At 42.8% G+C, this 25,417-nt stretch overlaps 1 protein-coding gene across 2 annotated transcripts in view; it reads right to left on the reverse strand.

Annotated features, from left to right (window-relative positions):
• The window catches only part of srgap3 (SLIT-ROBO Rho GTPase activating protein 3), a 302,285-nt gene extending 290,245 nt beyond the window's left edge, over positions 1-12,040 (reverse strand). For both annotated transcript variants that reach the window (XM_060919551.1, XM_060919552.1), the window contains exon 1: positions 11,345-12,040. In XM_060919551.1, coding sequence (XP_060775534.1) covers positions 11,345-11,411 — 67 coding nt within the window. In that variant the 5' untranslated portion in view covers positions 11,412-12,040. The remainder of the gene's footprint in view (positions 1-11,344) is intronic.
• Between the last annotated feature and the right edge of the window lie 13,377 nt (positions 12,041-25,417).

Genomic DNA, 25,417 nt, shown 5'->3' on the forward strand with positions numbered 1-25,417 from the left:
CTGCCTCATTTAACCACATAAAGGATACTGGCATCAGTGAGCTCTATTGAGATAAACACACTTCTTTTCTAACCTGCACAGTTGACTGCAGCCTTTGCTGCCTATCCTACTAACACATATTCCTGGCTATGTTTATGCCTTGGCATTACGATACAGAATACTACTCCCATGCTCACCACTGACCATGACTTCTGGAGACTTCCTGTAAATCCATCCATCCATTATCTGTAGCTGCTTATCCTGTCCTACAGTGTCACAGGCAAGCTGGAGCCTATCCCAGCTGACTATGGGCGAGAGGTGGGGTACACCCTGGATAAGTTGCCAGGTCATCTCAGGGCTGACACATAGACACAGACAACCATTCACACTCACATTCACACCTACGGTCAATTTAGAGTCACCAGTTAACCTAACCTGCATGTCTTTGGATTGTGGGGGAAAACGGAGCACCCAGAGGAAACCCACACAGACACAGGGAGAACATGCAAACTCCGCACAGAAAGGCCCTCATCGGCTGCTAGGCTTGAACCCAGGACCTTCTTGCTGTGAGGCGACAGTGCTAACCACTACACCACTGTGCTGCCCCCACTTCCTGTAAATACGTTAACATATTACTTTCATATTCACTGTATCCATTTTGTCATTTCTTTGGGTGACCCACTGTTAATATAGTTTATTCAATATTTTTAGTGCACCAACAGACATGTGTATTGTAAAAACAGCAATGCAATTCTAAATGTGTACTAGATCTGCTTGTGCCTTATAGCTTGACATTTATGCCGTCTACCCAAGTCCCAAAGGGAAAAGAGCCATTTATCAAATGCTACTCAAGCTAAAATCCAAATGGAGAATTCCATAATCTTTAGAACATGGCTTGAGCTAGTGTGTAATGCAGTGTGGCCTTTAGCGCAGTTAGCTCTGTATTCAGCTCTGCCTTTGTTAAGTTCATTCACAAAACTGAAAGGCTGATTTGAGAATTGCTTAGGGTGACCAGACGTCCTGGTTTTACCGGGACAGTCCCGATTTGGGGTTGTGTGTCCCGAGTCCCGACAAAAGTCTGTCGGGACACAGATATGTCCCGGTTTTCGCCACTCGCGACGTTTGCGACTGAGCAGCATGGGAATCATTAGCGGAGAAATGTCTGCATTTACTATTTTGATGAATTGACAGGAATCGCAAACTTTCCTGGTTACTGCCCTCTGGCATGGGTGTTTATTTAGCCACATTATTCCAGACAACAGAAAGTGTTGCCATGCAACAATAAAATAAACACTAACTGGCGCGAATGTTCTTTGTCTAGCAGCTAGCAGCAGTAATGCCGCAGCAATTATGGCGAAAAGAAAATGTACCTTTTCCAAAGATTTACAGGGCACCTACCCCTTCCTCCGAGAGGTGCAGAACAATGTGCACGAAGCCTACTGCACACACTGTAAGTGCTTTGTTCTTGTACTGAGTTGGGTAGCCTATGTTGCAAATGCTGTGCGCTCCTGTGGGGGCTTTCCTCGGGCTGTCGCCCCTCTCCTCCTTTATTGCTGTTTTGTTTGAGTGTATATTTACGGAAGCCGCGAGAGGCCCTTCATATAATCCTTTTTTTATTCACCTTGTTATCCCGAGATAACGACATAATTAATTCAGGATCTTGAGAGATAACGACACAACTAATTCGAGACCTCGAGAAAACAAAACCGTTATTCTGAGATCTCGAGAAAACAAAACCGTTATTCTGAGATCTCGAGAAAACAAAACCGTTATTCCGAGATCTCAAGAAAACAAAACAATTATTTCATGATCTCAGCTGGATCACTGTATCTCCGTCGGTAGAGACAAAGCCGGGCCAGTCTTCTGCGGAGGTGCCACGGACTAATTTTGAAATTATCCCTTATTAAAAGACTTAATGCAATCTCTCCCTGTGTCAACCCCTGATCAAAATATTGCCTTATTAGGTGATCGATTATTCCAGACATTCTAATGACCAAAGTTGCGTCTATACAGAATGAGAAATAGCCTCAAAGTCAGCATATCACAAGTCTCTTGGCGCACCTGAATGAACCATTTCTCAGCTGTTTACTCGAGATCATGAAATAATTGTTTTGTTTTCTCAAGATCTCGGAATAACGGTTTTGTTTTCTTGAGATCTCGAATTAGTTGTGTTGTTTTCTCGAGATCCTGAATTAATTATGTCGTTATCTCGGGATAACAAGGTGAATAAAAAAAAGGATTATATGAAGGGCCTCTCTCGGCTTCCGTAGTATATATTCTCAAATCACTTGTCTCTTTTTTGTTTCTGTTTAACATACCATTCTGACAGTTTGGCCATATTGCTGTGTTGAATAGCTTGTTGCACCTTCCATTAAAGTGTTCACTTTTGTACACATCTTCTTGCTTTATTCATTCAGTTGTGGGGAATGGTTAGTAAGGTTGATTCTGACCTAGGCTCAGAATCAGGTCACATATCTACTTTTTAAGTTCATGCTATAGTGCATACAATTTTAGAGATATAGCCTACATGTGCATAATTTAAATGATTTAAATTTGGCCTATGGACATAGCCTGGCCTATTCTCAGCCATTACAAAATCTGTTGTCTGACCATAATTTAACTGATCTGTATACCACTATGCTACTAGATAACAACATGCCTGTTTGTTTTATTTCATGTGAGATGTTGATAAATGTGAGCTTCAACAAAATGATAAGAGCACCTCTCTGAGTGCCACGTTTACGTAAAAAAAAGGTGTGCGTGCACGAGCATGGTCACGCGCAAAAGTGTCCCGGTTTCAGACTAGGGAAATCTGGTCACCCTAGAATTGCTGCAACCAACCAGCACATTTTCAGTACTGTATTAGAAGACAGTTTCAAATGATAATTAAATAGTCACTAAAACACAAAATTAATGGTAGCCCAATCAGTGTTATAGTCGAGTCACTAAACCTCAAGTCCGAGTCCAGTCTCGAGTCCCCAGTGTTCAAGCCTGAGTCAAGTCCAAGTCATTAAAGAAAATTTTGGGTCAAGTCCAAGTCGAGTCCACTACTGATCTGAGTCAAGTCCGAGAACAAGAATCCAACCACACCATTTGATGGTGGCTGTTGCTGCCTTTATGTGAAACCATCTCTGCTACTGTGTTGGACTAACATTACTGCTTGACTGCCCCGTTTTAGTTAATAGGCTACAGATAAAAAGCTTGTTCATCGCTCAGCAAGCCCCGCCCACTAGCAACAGGGCAAATAACATGAAAGAGGGTTAACACTAGCTAGTTCATCAGTCAGCAAGCCCCGCTATCAACAGAGCAATGAACATAGCGTGTCACTTCCTTCTCAGGGTGGAGTCTTACCAAATGACGATTTTAGTTCGAGGTTGTCCCCGTCGTTTCCTCGATAGTTCTTCTACATACGGAACACATTGCAGTGCATTTTTTCCCACTGCATGAGAAGTCTGTATAAGCAAAGTGGACAATCCTAGGGGCTTCTTTCCAGGCATTTTAGTGCCATTAACGTTAGTTTGTTCCTGAACATGATGTATGAACAGGTGAATGTGCATTCTCTTGCACAAAATTAGTATAAAAAGTAATGTAGGTATAAATATCTTATGCCAAATTATTATGGCATGTTACAAAAAATAAAGAAAAAATCTGAGTCCAAATCTCCAATTTACAAGTCCGAATGCAGTTAATGCACAAGTCCGAGTCCAAATCCAAGTCAAGTCACAAGTCCTTAAAATTAGGGCACAAGTCGGACTCGAGTCCAAGTCCTGGACTCAAGTACTACAAGCCTGAGGCCAATATAAAAATTTATGACAGTATGACAACTGTACAGCCTAATATTGTGCTTTTTGGTATATCACTGTGTGTTTGAGGACAACATTAAATGGGATATAACATGTGCATGTATGACAGATTAGGGTAAATGCAAGACAACATTTTAACTCACTTGTTAAGCAAACTGCTTTTTTTGGGGGGGGGCTTTTTTGCACCTTTATTGGATAGGACAGTGTAGAGACAGGAAATGAGCAGGAGAGAGAGACGGGGAGGGATCGGGAAATGACCTCGGGCCGGAATCAAACCCAGGTCCCCGGATTTATGGTATGGCGCCTTATCCACCTGAGCCACAACGTCCCCAAGCAAACTGCTTTTAGCATTCATCATACCACTGTGCTGTTGAAATCTCAAACCTGATTGGCCAGAAGGTGCTGAATAATTTTCGATAACAGCCCAGCTCACACAATAGCACTGGCCATAATACAAATGATAGGATTATATTCAAACGTTCATTCTGATACATCATTGTTTCTATAGTAACAGTGAATCTACAGGGACTTGTATAGTTGGACATAATTTAAGACTAATAATAAACAGATTTATATGTGTTGTTATTTAAGAAAGAAAGATGCATAACCGGGCGGCACGGTGGTGTAGTGGTTAGCGCTGTCGCCTCACAGCAAGAAGGTCCTGGGTTCGAGCCCCGGGGCCGGCGAGGGCCTTTCTGTGTGGAGTTTGCATGTTCTCCCCGTGTCCGTGTGGGTTTCCTCCGGGTGCTCCGGTTTCCCCCACAGTCCAAAGACATGCAGGTTAGGTTAACTGGTGACTCTAAATTGACCGTAGGTGTGAATGTGAGTGTGAATGGTTGTCTGTGTCTATGTGTCGGCCCTGTGATGACCTGGCGACTTGTCCAGGGTGTACCCCGCCTTTCGCCCGTAGTCAGCTGGGATAGGCTCCAGCTTGCCTGCGACCCTGTAGAAGGATAAAGCGGCTAGAGATAATGAGATGAGATGCATAACCCTTAATCGCTTTCTTTATTTCTGTACTTCCTTTATTTAACATTTAAGGAAGGAGTCTTTCTGTCAGAGCTTTGTGACAGTCAGTGAGTTTTCCACCACAGGAAAGTCTTCATGACAGACGGCTTCGTGCTTTCCAGTTTCCCAGTAACATGACATGGCAAGGGTGAGGTAAGGGAATGACTGCTTTTACCTGACAGACATAAACAATAACAGGAACTACTTTGTTTTGCAGATGTTCCACAAGATTAAAGTATAAACAGTAAAAAAAATAATTATGCCATTAACTAATAAATTAATAATTGTTATTGTTAGCAAAGAAAATAGTGCTCTGCTTCATGTTAGTCCACATCACACCATTCATGGGATGATAACTTCCAGCAGCAAGACCTGTACTGTAGTGTTTTATTCCTTAGATATTATACAATTTTCTAAAATTGACAAACTTGCATGTTCTCTGAAAAGTCATGTTTTCGTGACATTGTTATCTATAGTGTCACATCACATTAGTATAACTACTTCAGATCCCCATATTACATTTTCACATGGTACAGTATATCCTTACAGTCTCACGAACAATATACTGTACATTCACAGTTCTCTAGCAGGAGCTGTAACACTGAGGACAATCAGGATAATTATAAATTGGTAATATTGTGATTGAACGGAGTGAGGTTGTGACTTTCATGGTATGCAAAGGATTTATAAAAAAAAGAAAAAGGTATCCATAACTTTCCTAAACTCTGACCTTTCCCATGATTCATTGCTGCGTCATAGTGGAAGCCGGGATCTTTCTTCCACTCCACTGTGTTTACGTTTGTAGCTAATGCTAACTGCTAGGTAGGCAAGATCAAAGATGACTAAAAGATGGTTACACCGGTCCGATTTTCTGATGAGCTCTGGGGATAATACGATCAAAGTTCCCATCCGTCTACCCTCATGGAATGGATAGAGGGCATGAAATTGTGGCTTGGCGACATTGTCAATTATTTTATTCTTAGTGAGGGCGTTGATGGCGAGGAGCTAAGGAACTACAAAAGCATAGAGGCATACAATTATCTACACAGTAATAAAATTGGCAAAATTATGTGTAAAAGAGAGGGCGAGTTTGTTTACTTAAAGGCTGAGGTTGAGCCTAGCCAGAGGAAAAAAGGGAAATCCTGCAGTCATGCAGCAGCTGTCATCTGGAAGGTTGGCCGTGTCAGAATAGAGCGACTGGATTATTGTATTGGTTTACTAATAATGTAGTGTTGATATATTGTAAGTCGCTTTGGACAAAAGCAACTGCTAAATACCATAACCATAACTATAACCATATTACCGTAACCATATTAACCATAAGCACCTAGCTCAAGTCTGACAGAACTCTACCAGCCCACTGTACCGTGATGTCTCTTGTATCGGCTCAAGAAGAGAAAGCTCAGTCAGAGAAGCACAGGCTAATCATTTTAATGCAGATGCAAATGCTGTCAAACTTTGGAAACAATAAACATACCATGCTGAAATAATTCCTTGTCTATGTATTTGTCCAAGCTTCTTCAACTTCTTACCTACCCTCATTATTCCAGATACTGGATGGTATTTGTAGGTGATTTGTTTACACTAGTACTTCAGCACTGGTCGCTCTTGGATTCACTTGGCTACTGAGGCTACATGCACTTACTGTTAGTCGCTTTAAATAAAAAAGTCAGCTAAATGACTGTAATGTAGTGTAATGTTTGTATAATGTAAAATATCTAAACAACAATTACACAGAATTAATGTTATTGATTCAGGTCCAAAATGCAGTGGTTAGTGGAAAGACAGGAATCACATGTACAGATGAGCAGCATATGGTGCTGGACAACATGCCTTGCGAGTCCATTTGTGCTCAAAACAGATTCCATTCATAAAATCTTTAAGCTTTTGCGAGTTGTTTGTGCACCCAATGACAGCACATACCATACTGAACCAGAAAAAGACATAATTTAAAAAGACGTTATCCTCTGACTAAAACATGGTTGTCGTAGCTAGCTTCGCTCGGCTACGTTCGGCTCCCTCAGTCTCAGCTGCTTGGATAAACCGGAACTCAAAGACCGGCATCCGGGAGAGGCGGTGTCATGGCGACCCCATTGTCTTTCACAGGAAAGTCATGGATAAAATTAAGATAGTTAGCTCAGGTCATTTTTAGGTAACTACCCAAGGTGTTGAAAAGTTTCCAAATAAGAGCAGTGCTTCAGCTTTGGAAATACACAGTACTGCTCTGTGCTGAGTTTCCCAAAAGCATTGTAGCACAAAGATCATCGTTAAATGGTTGAGCGAGCAGCACAATGAAGGCTGTCTCTCCTAGTTAAGACGCGGCTACATCCACACGACAACGGCAACGAGATGTTATTTAAAAATATATCGCGTCCAAATGGGCAACGATCAGTAAAATATCAGGTCCATATGGCAACGCAACGCTTGCTGAAAACGATGCAATACACATGCCACACCTCTAGGGGCGCTGTAAGACGGTCCCTTCGGAGACACCAGAACAATAGAAGAAGTAAGGACGCATGCGCATAAACTATTATGCGTGAGACTTCATATTAGCCACAAAGTCAGGAAAATCTGTTCGTAAAATTACATTATAATGACCAAATACAATGAAAAGTATTTTTCCAGTCTCACCTGTGGAAGGTAATCCCATGTAATCTCGTTTGGATGGCAAACCTGTTGGTACAGTTAAATGCAGCTAATCTTTATTCTCTGCTTTGACCTATCCAATATGGCGGCGAGGATGACATATGATTCTACGCGGAAGGCGGCGTCTTTAATGGTCCGGAATAAATTGAATGCTACACGTTGATGGATTAATTTGTTGTTTCTCACCTGTGAAAGGTAATCCCATGTGATCTCGTTTGGACGGTAAACCTGTTGGTACAGTTAAACGCAGCACATGAATCTTTATTCTCCGCTTTGACCTATCCAATATGGCGGCGAGGATGACGTATGATTCTACGCGGAAGGCGGCGTCTTTAATGGTCCGGAATAAATTGAATGCTACACGTTGATGGATTAATTTGCTCTTCTACGCCCTTTTTGAGGAATGTATTGTAGGACTTAAACCATCATCTGAAGAGGTGAGATCGCTCCTTTTTTTCCCTATTTTTGCTGGCGGGATTGACTCTCACTCTCTCTCTCTCTCACTTTGCACCATTACACAATAAATATTCACAGTGAAAATATTTTGTAAGCGCGTTTCATGAACCAAGTTATAGGATTTGTTGACAACTCGCATCGAGTTCGTTACACTTCTACCCGGCGTGAAGCACTCACAGTCATGTGGTTGTGACGTCATCGTAAACAAATCCGTTCTACTCATCCAGACGACTTCGCAACGGCAACGCTGCCAGATCTTTCCACTCTGGAACCCGTTCTCAAAAAGATTGCGTTTTGGGCACCCAAAACGCCGGTGCCGTGTGGACGCCAGGCCTAAACGATAAGCAATTGTATCGGAGTCACCTGAATCCGTTGCCGTGTGGACAGGGCCTTAGTGTAAAGATGGTTTTGGGAAACCCACCACTGTATGGCAGGGCAGCATAATTACCTCCACCAGCTTTGTTGAAGCAGGTTACGTCTTTGCCTCTGTTTGTTTGCCTGTTCTCAAAGTAACTCAAAAAGTAGTGAATGGCTTTTGATGAAATTTTGAGGAAAGGTGAGCCATGGACCAGGGAACAATTGATTAGATTTTGATGCAAATCTGGATATGTATGTGGAGCCAGGATTTTTTACCTCTGCCAACTTTGTTGGAGCAGTTTGTGTTTTTGCCTCCGTTTGTTTATTTTGTTTGTTTGTCTGTTCCCAGTGTAACTCAAAAAGTAGTAAACAAATTTTGATGAAATTTTGCGGAAAGGTGAGCCATGGACCAAGGAACAATTGATTGGATTTTAATGCAAATCCGGATATGTGGCTTGACGGAGGTATACACTCTACCGAGTGCCCTTCTAGTTGCGTATGTACTTCACAGTACAGAATATTAAAGAGCTAATTATGCGCGGTGGTTTTCCTGACAGAAAAAGAAAACCACAAAGCATAATGGTCATTGCTACGACAACAGACAGCAGTCAGTGCAATCTTCTTCTTCTTTTGGCTGCTCCCGATCAGGGGTCGCCACAGCAGATCTTTCATCTCCATTGCTCCATTTCATCTTCTGCATCCTTCTCTTCCACACCTGCCACTTTCATGTCCTCTCTCACCACATCCATGTATCTCCTCTTTGGCCTTCCTCAACATTCTCCTTCCCACATGCTCTGCATCTCTTCTCAGGATGTGCCCATACCATCTCAGTCTCATCTGTCTTAGCTTCATTCCCAAGCTCTCCACATGTGCTGTCCTTCTGATGTGCTCGTTCCTTATCCTGTCCAACCTCCCATCGCAAACCTTAACATCCTCAACTCCGCCACCTCCAACTTTGCCTCCTGTCTCTTTGTTAAGGGTACGGTCTCCAATCCATACATCACAGCTGGTCTCACTACTGTCTTATACATCTTACCTTTCACTTTTGCTGGGACTTTCCTATCACAAATGACTCCCGAAATCCTTCTCCAACTGCTCCACTCTTGGAGAAGAATTTCAGGAGTCATTTGTGATAGGAAAGTCCCAGCAGTCAGTACAATACGTATTCTATATTTCCAAGTGCTAGTTTTCCAGCACAAAATTACCGGTTACAGAAAAATGTTTGTATGTCAGTAAAGAAAGCAGTATATTACATCAGAGACAACTGGACAACTGTTCCAACAACAACATAATGAAGGCTGCTGGATTTTTACTAGAACACAATGAAGACTGCAAAAATAAGAAGCGAGACAGACAACATCTCCAGAAGAACCGTGACTGATTCTGCAAGATGCTCAGTAAAACGTACCAGTTATAAAACTATACAAATTGTACCCGAGACTGCTAGATTACTGTTCAGAAAAGGGTCATCACACCAAATTTTGACTTTTTTAAATTGGTTTATTGCTATTTACTGCTCTTTATAGTATTTGTATTCACATGATTAGTTGTGAAAGCATCTTTGCGCCACAGCATTACACAGTACTGTGTATATGTATAGACAGACAGACAGACAGACAGACAGACAGACAGACAGGTCCCAACCAGCACGCCCATCTGGGACCCAAATGGTCTACCACTGGGTTGGCTGGGCAACAGTATGGGATGGGGTAGAAATGGATTCCGCGTTGGGCAGCAGTTGTGTCCCATGATGAGGGCCATCGTATCTCAGGATATAATAATTTAATCTTGTGATAATTATGAACTTTCCCGGCCAGTGGCGGCGGGTGCTAAAAAAAAAATCAGGGGGCCAGTATCGAGGGCAGAGTCATTGTAGTTTGAAAATTTCATTAGTGTTTATTATTGAGTCTTTCAACTTGTTTTTTTAATTTCAGTCTAGTTTTAGGAGGAGTGTATAAGTAGTTTGATTTTGATTTTAGGAATTAAGAGCTAGTTTTAGTTGAGATTTTATTTAGTTTGTGTTAAGAGATATTCACAGATAAACAGACAGGTAGACAGATAGATAAACAGAAAGACAGATAGACAGACAGACAGATAGATAAACAGACAGACAGATAGACACAGACACAAATAGACAGACAGATAGGTAGACAGCGACAGACAAACAGACAGACAGATAGACAGACAGATAAACAGACAGACAGATAGACACAGACAGACAAATAGACACAGACAGATAGACACAGACAGATAGACACAGACAGATAGACAGACACAGACAGATAAACAGACAGACAGATAGATAGACAGACAAATAGACACAGACAGATAGACAGACAGACATAGACAGACAGACAGACAGTATTTCTACTCGGTAAAGGCTTTACACTGTCACACACTGTGTTTCCCAGGCAAATTATCGTAGTGAGAGACTTTGTGGTTTATTTACTACCACTCCATTGGGATGTTTATTTCACAGAGCTGTAGTTTATCCAGTAAACAAAAGGAGAAAGTGGCCCCGTGTACAGTCGCCTCCAAGTTCCACCCATTTGTGTGTAAGGAGCTTGAAATACTCCATTCTACCCAGCAACAAAGCCTTCACTCAGGCTGCTTCTGAGCCATTCACCGACAAATAAATAAAGCGTATGTTTAGTTCGGTTCCGGTTCTGGAGCGAGCCGTGCAAGCAGCTCGTGCACTGTTCCAGCTTCCCTGCACAAGCAGCCGAGGCTCCTCGATTTTCCTCTTGGATATCGCGCTATATTTTTCGCCACAGGTCCGCACATATATTGTGCTCCGCATTGCACAATAGCACGGATTCATGCGCGATTCAAATGCAATGGAAGTTCAGTCACAAATAAGGGAAAAGTCTAAGGGGTGGGCGGATTTGCAAGCAGAGATGAGGCGTTACCCGGTTCAGGTTCAGTGCAGAGAGCACCACATCGAGCCCAAAGGAGATTAGCCGAGTCACGATTGATATCGAGAAGCATTCATGATCTTTTTCATTTTTCTTTTTTTTGCAAGCATCTGTAATGCAGCACATCTGTAAGCAAATGATGCTGCCGCTGCATGAAACTTCAAGAAGACTGTAACATACCTTTAACTTGTGTTTCATATTCCCCAATGATCTCCTTGTCCTTCTTGTATTTCGTTTGCGATGACATTTTTGTTTCCTGAGATATTTCTCGTAGGATCCAGTGAGATGTGGCGATGTGGAGATGTTGGTGCTGTTCCAGATGTTGCTCTCTGGCCCTTGTCACAGCTTGCAGTGTTCCTTCTTATTCTTTTGATTTCACGACTTTATTAGTCAGTCCTTCTTATTACACTAAGTCTCTCTCTCTCTCTCTCTCTGATCTCAGGGTTTTGTTTTTTTTTTTTGGGGGGGGGGGGGGGGGTTGTTTTTTAATTTAATTTTATTTTTTTCCCCAAAAGCAAAATGCAGCTTCAAACTCACCCTTCTGCACACCTGCGCTTTCTCATTCCCTTAGCTAGCTAAAGAAATAAACCCAAGCACTGGGAGGATGAAAAGCTCTGCTCTCTCTCTCTCTCTCACACACACACACATACACACACACAGGGGCTCCTCCTCGCTCAAGATGCCATCCAAAGTGGCAGAAGAGACGCAAATTCCACTGCTTATGAAAAGATCAGGTTATTGTACAGACGGTAGCGCTTGTCATGTGCACCCATGCTGCAGGAAGGAGCTCAGTATCCCCAGAGTAGAGGCTGAGAGAGAGACAGAGAAACACACAGCGCGTTTGACTGCGCCGCTGCGCACAATCCAGCTCCGCTCTCCAACCGCACAAGAATGGGCTCGCACAGAGCGCCAATCGAAACCACGCCCACTGTTCAGCGCCCGCCCCCTCTATCTCTCCCTCTCGCTCTGTCTCAGGCATCCAATCAGCTGCGGGCTGAGGGCACTGACTCAACTATTCATTTTCAGAAAGAAAACAGCTTTCCAGCGCTGTGTTTGTTTTGGCCCGCTGCTTTGCATTGTCACAGTAACACAAAAAAGCTGCTTCACACACACACGGTACAGTAGACTTGTAACGCTGTACTTCAGCTAATTTGTTTGCTCAAGTTTATACAGACAAATCCAGAATTATTGGCACCCGTCAACAAAATGGCCTGGTGTGTGGTTGATGTGTAAATGAGCCATTCCACCGAATTGGTGCCATTTCCGTCCCAAGAAAATTATATGTGTAAATGCACATAAGAATGTACTTTAAAATACATTTCCTTATTACACAGAATGTCCTGCATATTGATCTGATTTCAAATTTAACCGTTCAAAAGTTTGGGGTTGAAATGTCCTTATTTTTGAAAGAAAAGCACTGTTCTTTTCAATGAAGATCACTTTAAACTAATCAGAAATCCACTCTATACATTGCTAATGTGGTAAATGACTATTCTAGCTGTCTGGTTTTTGGTGCAATATCTCCATAGGTATATAGAGATCTTGCAGTCACATGACCGGAAAGTACACAGCCGCCATATTGTCGGTAAAAAACACCGCTGAATACTGCTGCACTCGTGTACAAAATGGATCAATTTCAACCGACGGACTACACGGCTCATTGTTCTAAGGAACAGATAATTAGATATATGTCTAAAATAAACGACCTACAGATTAGTGACCCTTATGGCTTACCGGACGTAGTTTTCACGACCGGGTCAGTGGATATGGACCTGCCAGCGGAATACCCAGACGTGTATAATTACCTCATTAACTTTCCCTCGCTGTTCAGTGGTGAAGCACTGCATGCTTATAAATCTTTGGAGAGTTATTGTAACACTTTGCTATAAGTATTAAGTTGTTATTGTTGGGTCAGGACTAGGCTCGTAAGGGAGTAGTTAATTGGCTAAAAGTAAATGACAAGGAACAAAGACCACAGACCAAAAGTTAGATTTATATGCCGGCTTTATCAAAAGTTAGATTTAGAAGTAGTAATTAGAAAATGGTACCTTTAAAACATACATAGACATATAACACAACATCCAAAACCAACTGCATGAATGCAGGGTGAATCAAAACGAATTGGGAATCTTACTCAGTATCCCTTTAACATAAAGAAAAGAATTATTAGTTCTTAATTCTTTAGTTCACTTCAACCCATTTAGTTTCAGTAGTTTAGTGGTTATCTCAGTTGAGCTCTTATCTTAATCTAATTTTAGTTTGCAGTTATCCAGTTATTTTTAGTTATTTTGGTATAACTAATTATATTCTAATTATCCATCTTTAAGCTGTTGATAATCAACATTAACGTAAAGATAAACCTAGGTTATTTTTAGCCTAATGGGAATCAGACGCATTGGGCATTGCCCTTCTATTACCAGGTTATTACAACCAACCATTGAGCATCTTAATAAACTCAAACAAGAGGTTAACACCATTAAATGCAGTAGGAATCAACGTGACAGTTTTCAACATAGGCAACACAAAGTCAACAATAAATGCCTTAACTGTTCAATGTCCGTTAATCAAAGTTCTTACTGTTAAACAGTCCTTTTAACAGCGAAGGGGTTAATAGTTCCTCAGAAAGCTTGCGCTGTGCCAAGCTTGCTCGGCCGCGCACGTGTTGGTAAGGTAATCCAGAGGGAAATCGAAGAGGTTCGCGGTTTAAACTGTAACAGTCTTACCGCGATTGAAGCTGCTTCTCGTCACGGAAAGGAAAGAAAAGCTGAAACAGTCAGCTTTCCAGCGCGTTGTCCTCTTTCGTCGACGAAGGGAAAAGACGTTTCTTTCGATGTTCAGACTCACAGTTCGAAGCTCCTTTGGGTTAGCTCACCATCTAGCTCGTGTCCACGCGCGGGATGCGTGGCTTCAAAAGCTAGAACTTTTCCTCGTCGTTCACTCGATAATAACTCAAAAATAAAACTGTTAAGCAAAACTACCGTCTATCAACATAAACTGAAGGGTAAAATAAAACACTTACAGAAGGAAAATAAAGGTTAATTACAACTTGAATCTCTGCTCCTTTGTTTTACTCGCTGGAGCAACAAAAATGCGTGGCTTCACTCTCTGAATGTTTCTTCGATTCCGCCCGAAATCTTCCGGGGAGAACGACTATCAGCAACGCGATTGGCTGACACATTTGACTTTTCAACTCTCAGCCAATGACATAGCAAATTACCAAATACATGAAATAATGTTTTTTTAAACTCTTTTCATCTATTTTAAATGGTTTTATATCCTAAATGTGACTTATTTAAGTAATGAATTTCTGCACAATATTTATTGTTATTTATTTACTATTTATCAACCAAGGGTAATTTTCACCTGGGTTACACCCTCCCCTCTTAAATCTATGCAAGTCCCTTTGCATAAATTAAAAGATTACACTACTTCTGGCTCAGGTAGTGGGGTTAAACTAGGTTCTACCAGGGAATTAGAGATGGCTGTACTTAAACTTTGAAATAAGTTTTGGACAATAGCCACTAAGGGATTCCCTAGCTCAGGATATGTCAGTTTTCTGGGGGGTTCTCTCTGTCTTGTAGATCTTCGAACTTCCGTCTGATTTTCACCTTGGTCATTTTGTACTTCATCTGCTCCTGTTCCATTCTGATTCTCAGGTGAGTCTCCAGCTTCAGCTGTAACTGTTTCAGGTTCTGTTTCTTCAACAGGTCGGTCTGGTATCGGTTCAGGTAAGTTTACTGCTTCAGGTTGGTCGTGTATTGTCACAGGTTCCACTTCAGGTGGGTGTTGTGTCTCCATTGAAGGTAAGTTTTCAGATGAGGGTTGACCTGGTTCTTCTGAAATGCTGCAGGGAACTGCAGGCTCTGGACAGGTAAGTACAACAGGAGAACGGGTCTCTGCTCTGGGAGGTACAGGCACAACAAATTCCTGTGTGGACCTTGTGGTTCTTATGACTGGATCTCGAAAGGAATAAACAAAGTCATCTTCCTTATCAGAGTTGGGCTCTGGCTCTGGTTCAGCAGTGTCAGGGTTTGGATGTTGACGGGTGCTTGGCCTTTGGGGCTTAGGCACAGTAGAGGGTTCTTCGTTAGAGACTGGCAGGAATCCACAGGGTAACAGGAGGTCCCTGTGCAGTGTTCTGAGAGGACCGTCTTTGTTCTCAGGCTTGATGGAGTAGACCGGGAGGTCACCCTTCCGGCTCACAATGACATGCACAGTTTCTTCCCACTTGTCTGCTAACTTGTGCTTTCCTCGCAGGCGTACATTTCTTACAAGCACGCGGTCACCCACATCCAAGGTTGACTCGGTGACACGTCTGTCGAATCTGACTTTGTTCCTTTCTGCTGCTTTGGCAGCATTCTTCCTTGCAACTTGGTAACTTTCCTGAAGATGGTCTTTCAGGGATCGTACGTACTGAGAGTGAGACTTTTGTTCTCTGGTGTTCAATGGAACATTGAAGGCAAGATCAATGGGTAGCCGAGGCTGTTGCCCAAACATTAGCTCGTAGGGCGTGAACCTAGTTGTGTCATGTTTAGTGCAATTATAAGCATGCACTAGGGGCTTTACAAAGTCTCGCCAGTGGGTCTTGTCTTCAGCTTTGAGTGTACCAAGCATGCTTAAAAGTGTACGATTAAATCTTTCCACAGGGTTTCCCTTGGGATGATAGGGTGTCGTTCTAACTTTGTGTATACCAGCAAAATCACAGAGTTCTTGGATAGTCTTAGACTCAAAGTCTGGGCCTTGATCGCTGTGCAACTTTTCTGGGAAACCATAATGGATTATGAAATTTTCCCAAAGGCACTTGGCTACTGTTCGAGCTTTCTGATTCGGAGTTGGGATTGCCACTGCATATTTGGTAAAGTAATCTGTGATTACAAGCACATCCTTTGTGTTACTTTGATCTGGTTCAATGGAAAGAAAGTCCATACAGACTAACTCCAGTGGTCTGGCAACTTGGATGTTTACCAAAGGCGCTGCCTTCTCAGGTAAGGCTTTACGACGAACACAGCGACTGCAACTCTTGATCTTCTTCTCGACATCGTTCGCCATTCTTGGCCAGAAGAATCGGGATCTGGTGAGGTCAAGGGTCCGCTCGAAACCCAAATGACCCATGTCATCGTGAAGACTTGTCATCACCATATCTCTATACTTCTCAGGCAAGACTATTTGGTAGTGAGTCTCATCGCCGACCTGCCTTTTCCTGTAGAGGATGTTATCCTTCAGCTCTAGCTTGTTCACCTCTCGCAGGTAGATGGGAAGGTCAGACAGCTCCTTCTTGACAGCTGGAGGGGGCGTGTCTCCAGTCTCCATCAGGTGAAGGATTTCACAGATGGCAGGATCTGCTCTCTGTTGTTGTCGCAAATCTTCCTCTGATATACTGGGAATGACTGGAAAACCGTCGCAACTCTCCAAGCTATCAGGAATGGCTGTAGTTGTCATGGCGAGGGATGTGACAAGGGGAATGATGGGACTTCTCTCGCTGGTTCTCCCAGGAGGGCAGACTAGATGCTTCTCACACACCGCACTAATAGTCTTGGCAGAGACATGAGTGAACTCATCAGACTCAGGTAAATGATGGTGAATGAACTGACGAATTCGCTCTTCTTCCTTCTGAGACACTAGATCATTAACAGGTTCAGCATGTGGATGTCGTGAGAGGCCATCAACATCGAGGTTCCGTTTCCCTGCTCGGTACTGGAGCTGGAATCTGAAGTTGGAGAGGGCAGACAGCCAGCGGTAACTCGTCGCATCCAACTTAGCCGTGGTGAGCAGGTAAGTTAATGGGTTGCTGTCTGTGACTACTGTAAAAGAGACGCCATACAGGTAATCTGCGAACTTCTCTGATACAGCCCACTTCAGTGCAAGGAATTCCAGTTTATGAGCTGGGTAACGGGACTCGCTCTTCGACAGTCCACGGCTCGCGTAAGCTATAACGCGCATGACTCCCTCCTGCTCCTGGTAGAGTGCTGCCCCAAGCCCAGTTGTACTTGCATCTGTATGTAGTACATACGGCAGCTGGGGGTTGGCGAATCCTAAAACAGGGGCAGAGGTGAGCTTCTCAATGATTGTCTCGAAGGCAATTTGGCAAGTGTCTGTCCATCTCTGTCCAAACGGCTCTCTCGGCTTGTAGTACTCACAACTGGTCTCTTTCGGCTTGTCAGTCTTTCTGAGTGGTGGGTATCCAGCCGTGAGGTCGTTTAATGGCTTTACTAATTTGGAGTAATTCTGGATAAAACGCCGGTAATATCCAGCAAATCCCAAAAATGAGCGTAGCTCCTTCAGGGTCTTTGGGCTAGGCCAGGTCTTCAAGGCTTCAATTTTTTCGGGGTTGGTTTCAACACCATTCTCTGACACTACATGTCCTAAGTACCGGACTGACTTTTGGAAGAATTTGCATTTCTCTAAAGAGAGTTTCAAACCGTACTCTTTCAAGCGGTTCAGGACATGGAGAAGACGTTTCTCGTGCTCTTCAATGGTGTCAGAGAACACTATCAGATCGTCCAAAAATACTAGGACTTCCTTGAGGTTGATATCCCCCATGCACCGTTCCATCAGACGTTGGAAAGTACTGGGAGCATTTGTTACACCCTGGGGCATCCTATTAAACTCCCAGAACCCTAACGGACAAACGAAAGCTGTTTTGGGTTTGTCAGACTCTTCTACCTCGATCTGATAATAACCGGATTTCAGGTCCAGCACGGAGAACCATTTAGAGCCTGTGAGCGCAGAAAAAGCTTCCTCCAGATTAGGTAGTGCGTACGCATCCTTGATCGTTTGGAAGTTTAGCTTGCGGTAATCGATGCAGAGCCTTACATCTCCGTTTTTCTTCCTTACCACCACGATAGGCGAGGAGAAAGGCGACTCTGACTCTCGAATTACTCCTGCCTCACTTAGCTCTTGAAGGTATCTTCGTACTGCATCAAGATCTTGGGGACGTATCGGTCGAGGTCGGTACTTAAAGGGAGTTTCATCACTCAGTTTGATCTGATGCTTGACTTTATCTGTTCGCCCAAAGTCCGAATCATGTAGAGCGAACACTTCAGGCATTGCACACAGCTTCTTCTCAATCCTCTTTCTGCAATCAGCTGGAAGTAGAGAGCCATCAAAGTTCAAGTGCAGCTTTACAGAAGGCTTTGGGTGTTTGTCTGTGCGTGCTGGCTTAGCAGGGCTTCGCTTACTTGGGAGTACTTCCTGCAGAGCATGGATTTCAGCTATGACACTTTTTGCTGGAATCGTGATGTCATGCTTACTCTCATTTCGCAGCACAACTGGCAGTTTTCTCAGTGGATTGTCAGTTAAGGTGAGTAGACAGTTTATGGCCAGCAGGCCTCCAGGTAAGGATGATGAGGGCTGCTCGATCATAATCCAGCGGTCTAAAGCTTGGCTGTTGACATGAGCTAGTCCCTCCACAACACAGCTTTGTCCGGCAGGGATGACCTTTGGTTCCTTTCCTGGTAGCCATACTAGTCCTGAGCTACTGTCTTCTCGTTGTCTGTTTCTCTGTTGCAACACTTTCAGGACAACTCTATACCCGTAAGGAAGGGATTGAAGATCAGTGTTCACATTGCAGCAGTCCTCATACACCAAGTCCAAGGTGTTGGTGCCTATCAAGAGTTTGGATAGTGTATTTGATCTTGTATCCGGGACAACTAATGCAAGTGTGGACACTGAGATTTTAGATCCAAAGCAGGACTTTGGGAAGGTGATGTCAACTTCAATGAAGCCTAAATAGGGTACAGATTGACCATTCGCAGCCTCAACTTCCAACAGTTCGCTCAGGGGGTGGATTTTCAAATGAGCAAGGTTGCTCTCATAGAATGATTGCGACACTGTAGTCACTTGAGATCCTGTGTCAAGTAGACAGTTACAGGACTGCTCATTAATGAGTACATGAGCAGTGTATTTAACTCCGATCAATCCTTTTGGAATTCCCACTGCACTAGTTCTTGTGTGTCTGCAGTCAATGTTAGAGGTGGGACTGTCATTATTGGTTTCAGCTCTCATTTGCCCCACAATGAGGGCTGAATTCAGTTTAAATGCTGAGAAGAGGTTGGGTCATGCTGACTGTCCCAGAGAGACTGTTTATCTTTTAGCTGGACCTTCTTTGTGGCTACTAATGCTGGATTTGGTTCATTTGGACACAGAGAGGCAATATGGCCATCTTCGCCACACTGAAAGCAATACCATGGCCTTGGCCTGTTGCTAGGCCTCTGGTTAACAGCTGGGGGACCGTCAGGCTGTTTGTTCTTTGGTTGGCGCTTTGCACCCGGCTTTGATGCATTGGCCTTTTTCTTTCCTGGTACTGGGGCTCTTCTGCCCATAAGCTGACTCTGGAGCTCAACTACCTGTTTCTTTAGTTCTGTAATAGCAGGGTCAGAAGAGGACACACTTGACTCAGCATTCTGTGTCCTCATTCGAGTTAGTTGACTCTGCAGCTCAGATACTAGTTTTCTCATTTCACTCACATCATTCTCCGGTGTTGGGGCGCTTTCAACAGAGCTTGCAGCGAACAGATGTGCACTGGCTTTCTGCTTCGCTGCGCTAAGATGCTTCTTCTTGCGAGATTCTTTAGCACTCTGCTTATCTTCTTCAACACGAAGCTGCAACAGCAACTCAGAGAACTGAGGGGGTTTGTCTCTCCTACGCTCAAGCTGGAGGTCAGCAATCAACACATCGTCCCAGCACCCGCGACAGAACTGACGCAGCAGGTGCTTCTCAGCTTCATCAGCCGCTACACCTCCACGTTTCAGTGCTTTGGCAAGAGCTGTCTGAAGTCTGTGTAGATACTGGGATGGTTTTTCTCCAGAATCTTGGAACGTACTGAGAAATACAGCAAAAAGCTCGTCTCCATCTTCAACTGCTCCAAAAGCTGACTCTAAGATATTAAGGTAGGCAGCTGGTAAGGCATTTGGACCCAAGGGCTTCACTACATTAGCCGCCGGTGGCACCAAGCTGTCTAATATCTTCCTAGAGCGCTGTAAGTCAGACATACCTGGATCCTTGAGAATGAGTTCAACGCTGTTACGCCATGAGTCAAAGTCGGTTTCATGACTTGGGCAAGGGGTTTTGCCAGAAAATTGTCTCAGTCGGAATGATGCATTCATCATTGATCCTGGTGCTTCGCTTCTCACCACATGCTCGACGACCATTCGTTGCACTGCTGGTGGATTAGCGTAGCTCATGGCAGCAATGGGAACTTCATTCTCTTTAGCATCACCGAATATGATTGACTTTGTGGGGCTCTGAGGGGATTCAGCTTGCTTCACTGTCTCAACAAGAGAAACACATTCAGCTGGCTTTGACTGGATCGCTGCTGTTTGCGTTTCATCTTGAGCCTCCGTGTTGGATGACTCTGTGCTGGCATCAATCACAGGCTCTGGGCTCACAGCTGCTCTGCTTTCGCTCCATTTCGATAGCTGTTCCTTCAGGATATCTTCAAAGGATGTTCCACTTAATTTTGCCACTTTTTGCAATTCACTCAAGAAACTCTGGGTGGCGCTCTCAGTCACAGTGGGGATGTATTCGCTTGACAGGTCTTTGATGAGATAAGTGACTCCACTTGGGCTCTTATAGCTATGGGGGAGTAGGGGTTCAAGGGCACTGACTGCAGCTCCACTCTCATACTCTACAATGGCATGTTTGTGGTATGGGGAGTCAGGGGCATCTATTCTAATGGTTCTTGCAATACGGCCATATTTGTTCAAGAAGTCAGTGATTTCCTCATCTCGCTCTGTCTCTGTTAATCCACCAATGATGACTGAGTTTGGCACTTTAACGTTTTCTCTATCAACTACCTCCATTTTGGCCGGACTTGGTCTATTTTAGGTCTGGGTGCTTAATCAACTTTATTTTATTCAATAATTATCGTTATTTTAACACAACTACTCCTGGCTGGCTCGCCACTGATTATGTAACACTTTGCTATAAGTATTAAGTTGTTATTGTTGGGTCAGGACTAGGCTCGTAAGGGAGTAGTTAATTGGCTAAAAGTAAATGACAAGGAACAAAGACCACAGACCAAAAGTTAGATTTATATGCCGGCTTTATCAAAAGTTAGATTTAGAAGTAGTAATTAGAAAATGGTACCTTTAAAACATACATAGACATATAACACAACATCCAAAACCAACTGCATGAATGCAGGGTGAATCAAAACGAATTGGGAATCTTACTCAGTATCCCTTTAACATAAAGAAAAGAATTATTAGTTCTTAATTCTTTAGTTCACTTCAACCCATTTAGTTTCAGTAGTTTAGTGGTTATCTCAGTTGAGCTCTTATCTTAATCTAATTTTAGTTTGCAGTTATCCAGTTATTTTTAGTTATTTTGGTATAACTAATTATATTCTAATTATCCATCTTTAAGCTGTTGATAATCAACATTAACGTAAAGATAAACCTAGGTTATTTTTAGCCTAATGGGAATCAGACGCATTGGGCATTGCCCTTCTATTACCAGGTTATTACAACCAACCATTGAGCATCTTAATAAACTCAAACAAGAGGTTAACACCATTAAATGCAGTAGGAATCAACGTGACAGTTTTCAACATAGGCAACACAAAGTCAACAATAAATGCCTTAACTGTTCAATGTCCGTTAATCAAAGTTCTTACTGTTAAACAGTCCTTTTAACAGCGAAGGGGTTAATAGTTCCTCAGAAAGCTTGCGCTGTGCCAAGCTTGCTCGGCCGCGCACGTGTTGGTAAGGTAATCCAGAGGGAAATCGAAGAGGTTCGCGGTTTAAACTGTAACAGTCTTACCGCGATTGAAGCTGCTTCTCGTCACGGAAAGGAAAGAAAAGCTGAAACAGTCAGCTTTCCAGCGCGTTGTCCTCTTTCGTCGACGAAGGGAAAAGACGTTTCTTTCGATGTTCAGACTCACAGTTCGAAGCTCCTTTGGGTTAGCTCACCATCTAGCTCGTGTCCACGCGCGGGATGCGTGACTTCAAAAGCTAGAACTTTTCCTCGTCGTTCACTCGATAATAACTCAAAAATAAAACTGTTAAGCAAAACTACCGTCTATCAACATAAACTGAAGGGTAAAATAAAACACTTACAGAAGGAAAATAAAGGTTAATTACAACTTGAATCTCTGCTCCTTTGTTTTACTCGCTGGAGCAACAAAAATGCGTGGCTTCACTCTCTGAATGTTTCTTCGATTCCGCCCGAAATCTTCCGGGGAGAACGACTATCAGCAACGCGATTGGCTGACACATTTGACTTTTCAACTCTCAACCAATGACATAGCAAATTACCAAATACATGAAATAATGTTTTTTTAAACTCTTTTCATCTATTTTAAATGGTTTTATATCCTAAATGTGACTTATTTAAGTAATGAATTTCTGCACAATATTTATTGTTATTTATTTACTATTTATCAACCAAGGGTAATTTTCACCTGGGTTACATTATCTTTACAGAAATTCAGTATTTGTCAGCCGCCCTCAGATGTAGCATCTTGTAAACAAGAAAATAACAATCCTCATTGGACGGGTAAGTCACTTAAGTATTACTAGTACTGATACTAGATATATCAGTAGTGTCTAGTATAGCACTGACCAGCCAATTATAGAATAGAATAGAATAGAATAGAATAGAATAGAATAGAATGAGGTAATTCCAGCTGTAATTCCAAATTGTCCGTCTTGTTTACCATGGATCTGGCGTTGGAGAGGTAGAGGCTTGGCAGTGGAGGTTTGAGTGGCTGTTTTCTGAGCTTAGTCAACAGGCTGACTCTGCAGCCTCGCTTTTGCTTCCTCTCCCAACGCCGCCTCCTTCGCCTGCCAGACCCAATAACAATCCACGGAGACCCCGCTGGTCTCGCTGTCTCGTCCAGAATGTTGTGCATGCGATGGAAATCGCTACAAACTGTCATTTTCTGCTGGAAGCCAATGTCCAGGAAGTCCATACGGTTGTAGTGGATATTGAAGTCCGGTACAGACGAACAACACGCAAAAATACACACAAAAAACATAAAAACGTGCACAGGTAGGGAGAGCTTGTAGCCGCAGCCGTTGTAGTAGAATTGTATATAGTAGGGTTTTCCAGAAGAAAAGGTAGAAGTAGAAGCAGAAGTAGAACCAGAAGTAGAAGGCGGAAATATGGCGTTTGACCGACAAGATGGCGTCTGTTACAATCTGGATTGGCTGTGACATCACATGCAAGATCTCCATAGAGGCCCATTTCCAGCAACTATCACTCCAGTGTTCTAATGGTACAATGTGTTTGCTCATTGCCTCAGAAGGCTAATGGATGATTAGAAAACCCTTGTACAATCATGTTAGCACAGCTGAAAACAGTTTAGCTCTTTAGAGAAGCTATAAAACTGACCTTCCTTTGAGCAGATTGAGTTTCTGGAGCACCACATTTGTGGGGTCGATTAAATGCTCAAAATGGCCAGAAAAATGTCTTGACTATATTTTCTATTGATTTTACAACTTATGGTGGTAAATAAAAGTGTGACTTTTCATGGAAAACACAAAATTGTCTGGGTGACCCCAAACTTTTGAACGGTAGTGTAATTGTAAGGATTAATAAAAACTACCTAAAACACTGAAAAATAGCATGTGTTACCTGTCCACGCACTCTAACTTTATACTTAACTATGAAATATTATGATTAAAATCCTTCTGAAACAGTATTTCTTTTGCACTGTTGTGTGACTCCATATCCTATCCATGGTTTAAATATATTTTTTTCATAAGAAATCCACAATATCTTAGTTAAAATACACATTTTAGTCGTGTCCCTGGGTTTTCACTCAGTCCTGTTACCCAAACATATTACCCCATCTGACAAATTTGGAACATTCCATAAATCACATGCCCAACAGGAAGTTACATCAGTTGTGTCTTCTGAAGGCCATGGGAAGACCAAAAGTTAGTTCTCTCATTTACTTTTTTGTATATTTGATGATTTTTTTAACTTTGACTAATAAAGTCAATGTCAACATACTGTCCTGTTACTTAAATTATTTCTTAGATGATATTTGTTTATTTTAAAAATACAGATTTTTGGTAAATCACTAGAATGTGCTAAGTGTGGTCATGCTATTAGCGATGACGCCATGTGGCTTAATTCCATGTATTAGCTAATCCTAGGCTAAAAACTCAGTCCTGTTACTTTCAGAGTTTTGGTAACAGGACTGAAAAAAATGCAGCCATCTTTGACTTCCAAACCTTGTAACGTAGCCTGAGGTTGACCAATACACATTTTGAATAGTTAAATATGTGTGTTTTTATAATCAGTGTTGAAAAGATATAACAAATTAAGTTTAATTTGGGAGTGGTACAACAAGCAAATGGCACCCATTCAGTGGAATGTCCCAAATACATACATGCATACATACATACATATATACATTATCTCTAGCCACTTTATCCTGTCCTGCAGGGTCGCAGGCAAACTGGAGCCTATCCCAACTGACTACGGGCAAAAGGCGGGGTACACCCTGGACAAGTCGCCAGGTCATCACAGGGCTGACACATAGAGACAGACAACCATTCACACTCACATTCACACCTACAGTCAATTTAGAGCCACCAATTAGTCTAACCTGCATGTCTTTTGGACTGTGGGGGAAACCGGAGCACCCAGAGGAAACCCACGCAGACACGGGAAGAACATGCAAACTCTACACAGAAAGGCCCTCGTTGGGCACTGGGCTCAAACCCAGAACATTCTTGCCATGAGACAACAGTGCGAACCACTACACCACTGTGCCGCCTTACATAAATAAATAAATATCATCATCATAGGGCAGCATGGTGGTGCAGTGGTCAGCATCGTCACTTCACAGAAAGCATGTTCTGTGTGTAAACCTGATGGTTGACTGGAGCCATTCTGTGTGAGTTTCATTCATGTTCTCCTCGTGCCTGTATAGGTTTGCTCTGGGTGCTCTGGTTTCCTCCCACAGTTCAAAGACAACTGGCTACTCTAAATCGCTCATAGGTGTGAATGTGGGTGGGATCATCACCGTCATCATCATAGTTGTTGTTGTTGTTAGTAGGAGGAGGAAAAGGAAGAGGAGCATTACTATCGTTGCATTTGATCAGCACCATCTTGCTTATTCATTACAAAAATAAGTACATTTAAAAACAGCCCATCAATCCATTATCTGTAACCATTTATCCTGTACAGGGTCACAGGCAAGCTGGAGCCTATCCCAGCTGACTATGAGCAAGAGACACCCTGGACAAGTCACCAGGTCATTGCAGGGCTGACACATAGAGACAAACAACCATTCACACC

This window comes from Neoarius graeffei, chromosome 4 (genome assembly GCF_027579695.1).
Source record: "Neoarius graeffei isolate fNeoGra1 chromosome 4, fNeoGra1.pri, whole genome shotgun sequence".
Taxonomy (NCBI): domain Eukaryota; kingdom Metazoa; phylum Chordata; class Actinopteri; order Siluriformes; family Ariidae; genus Neoarius; species Neoarius graeffei.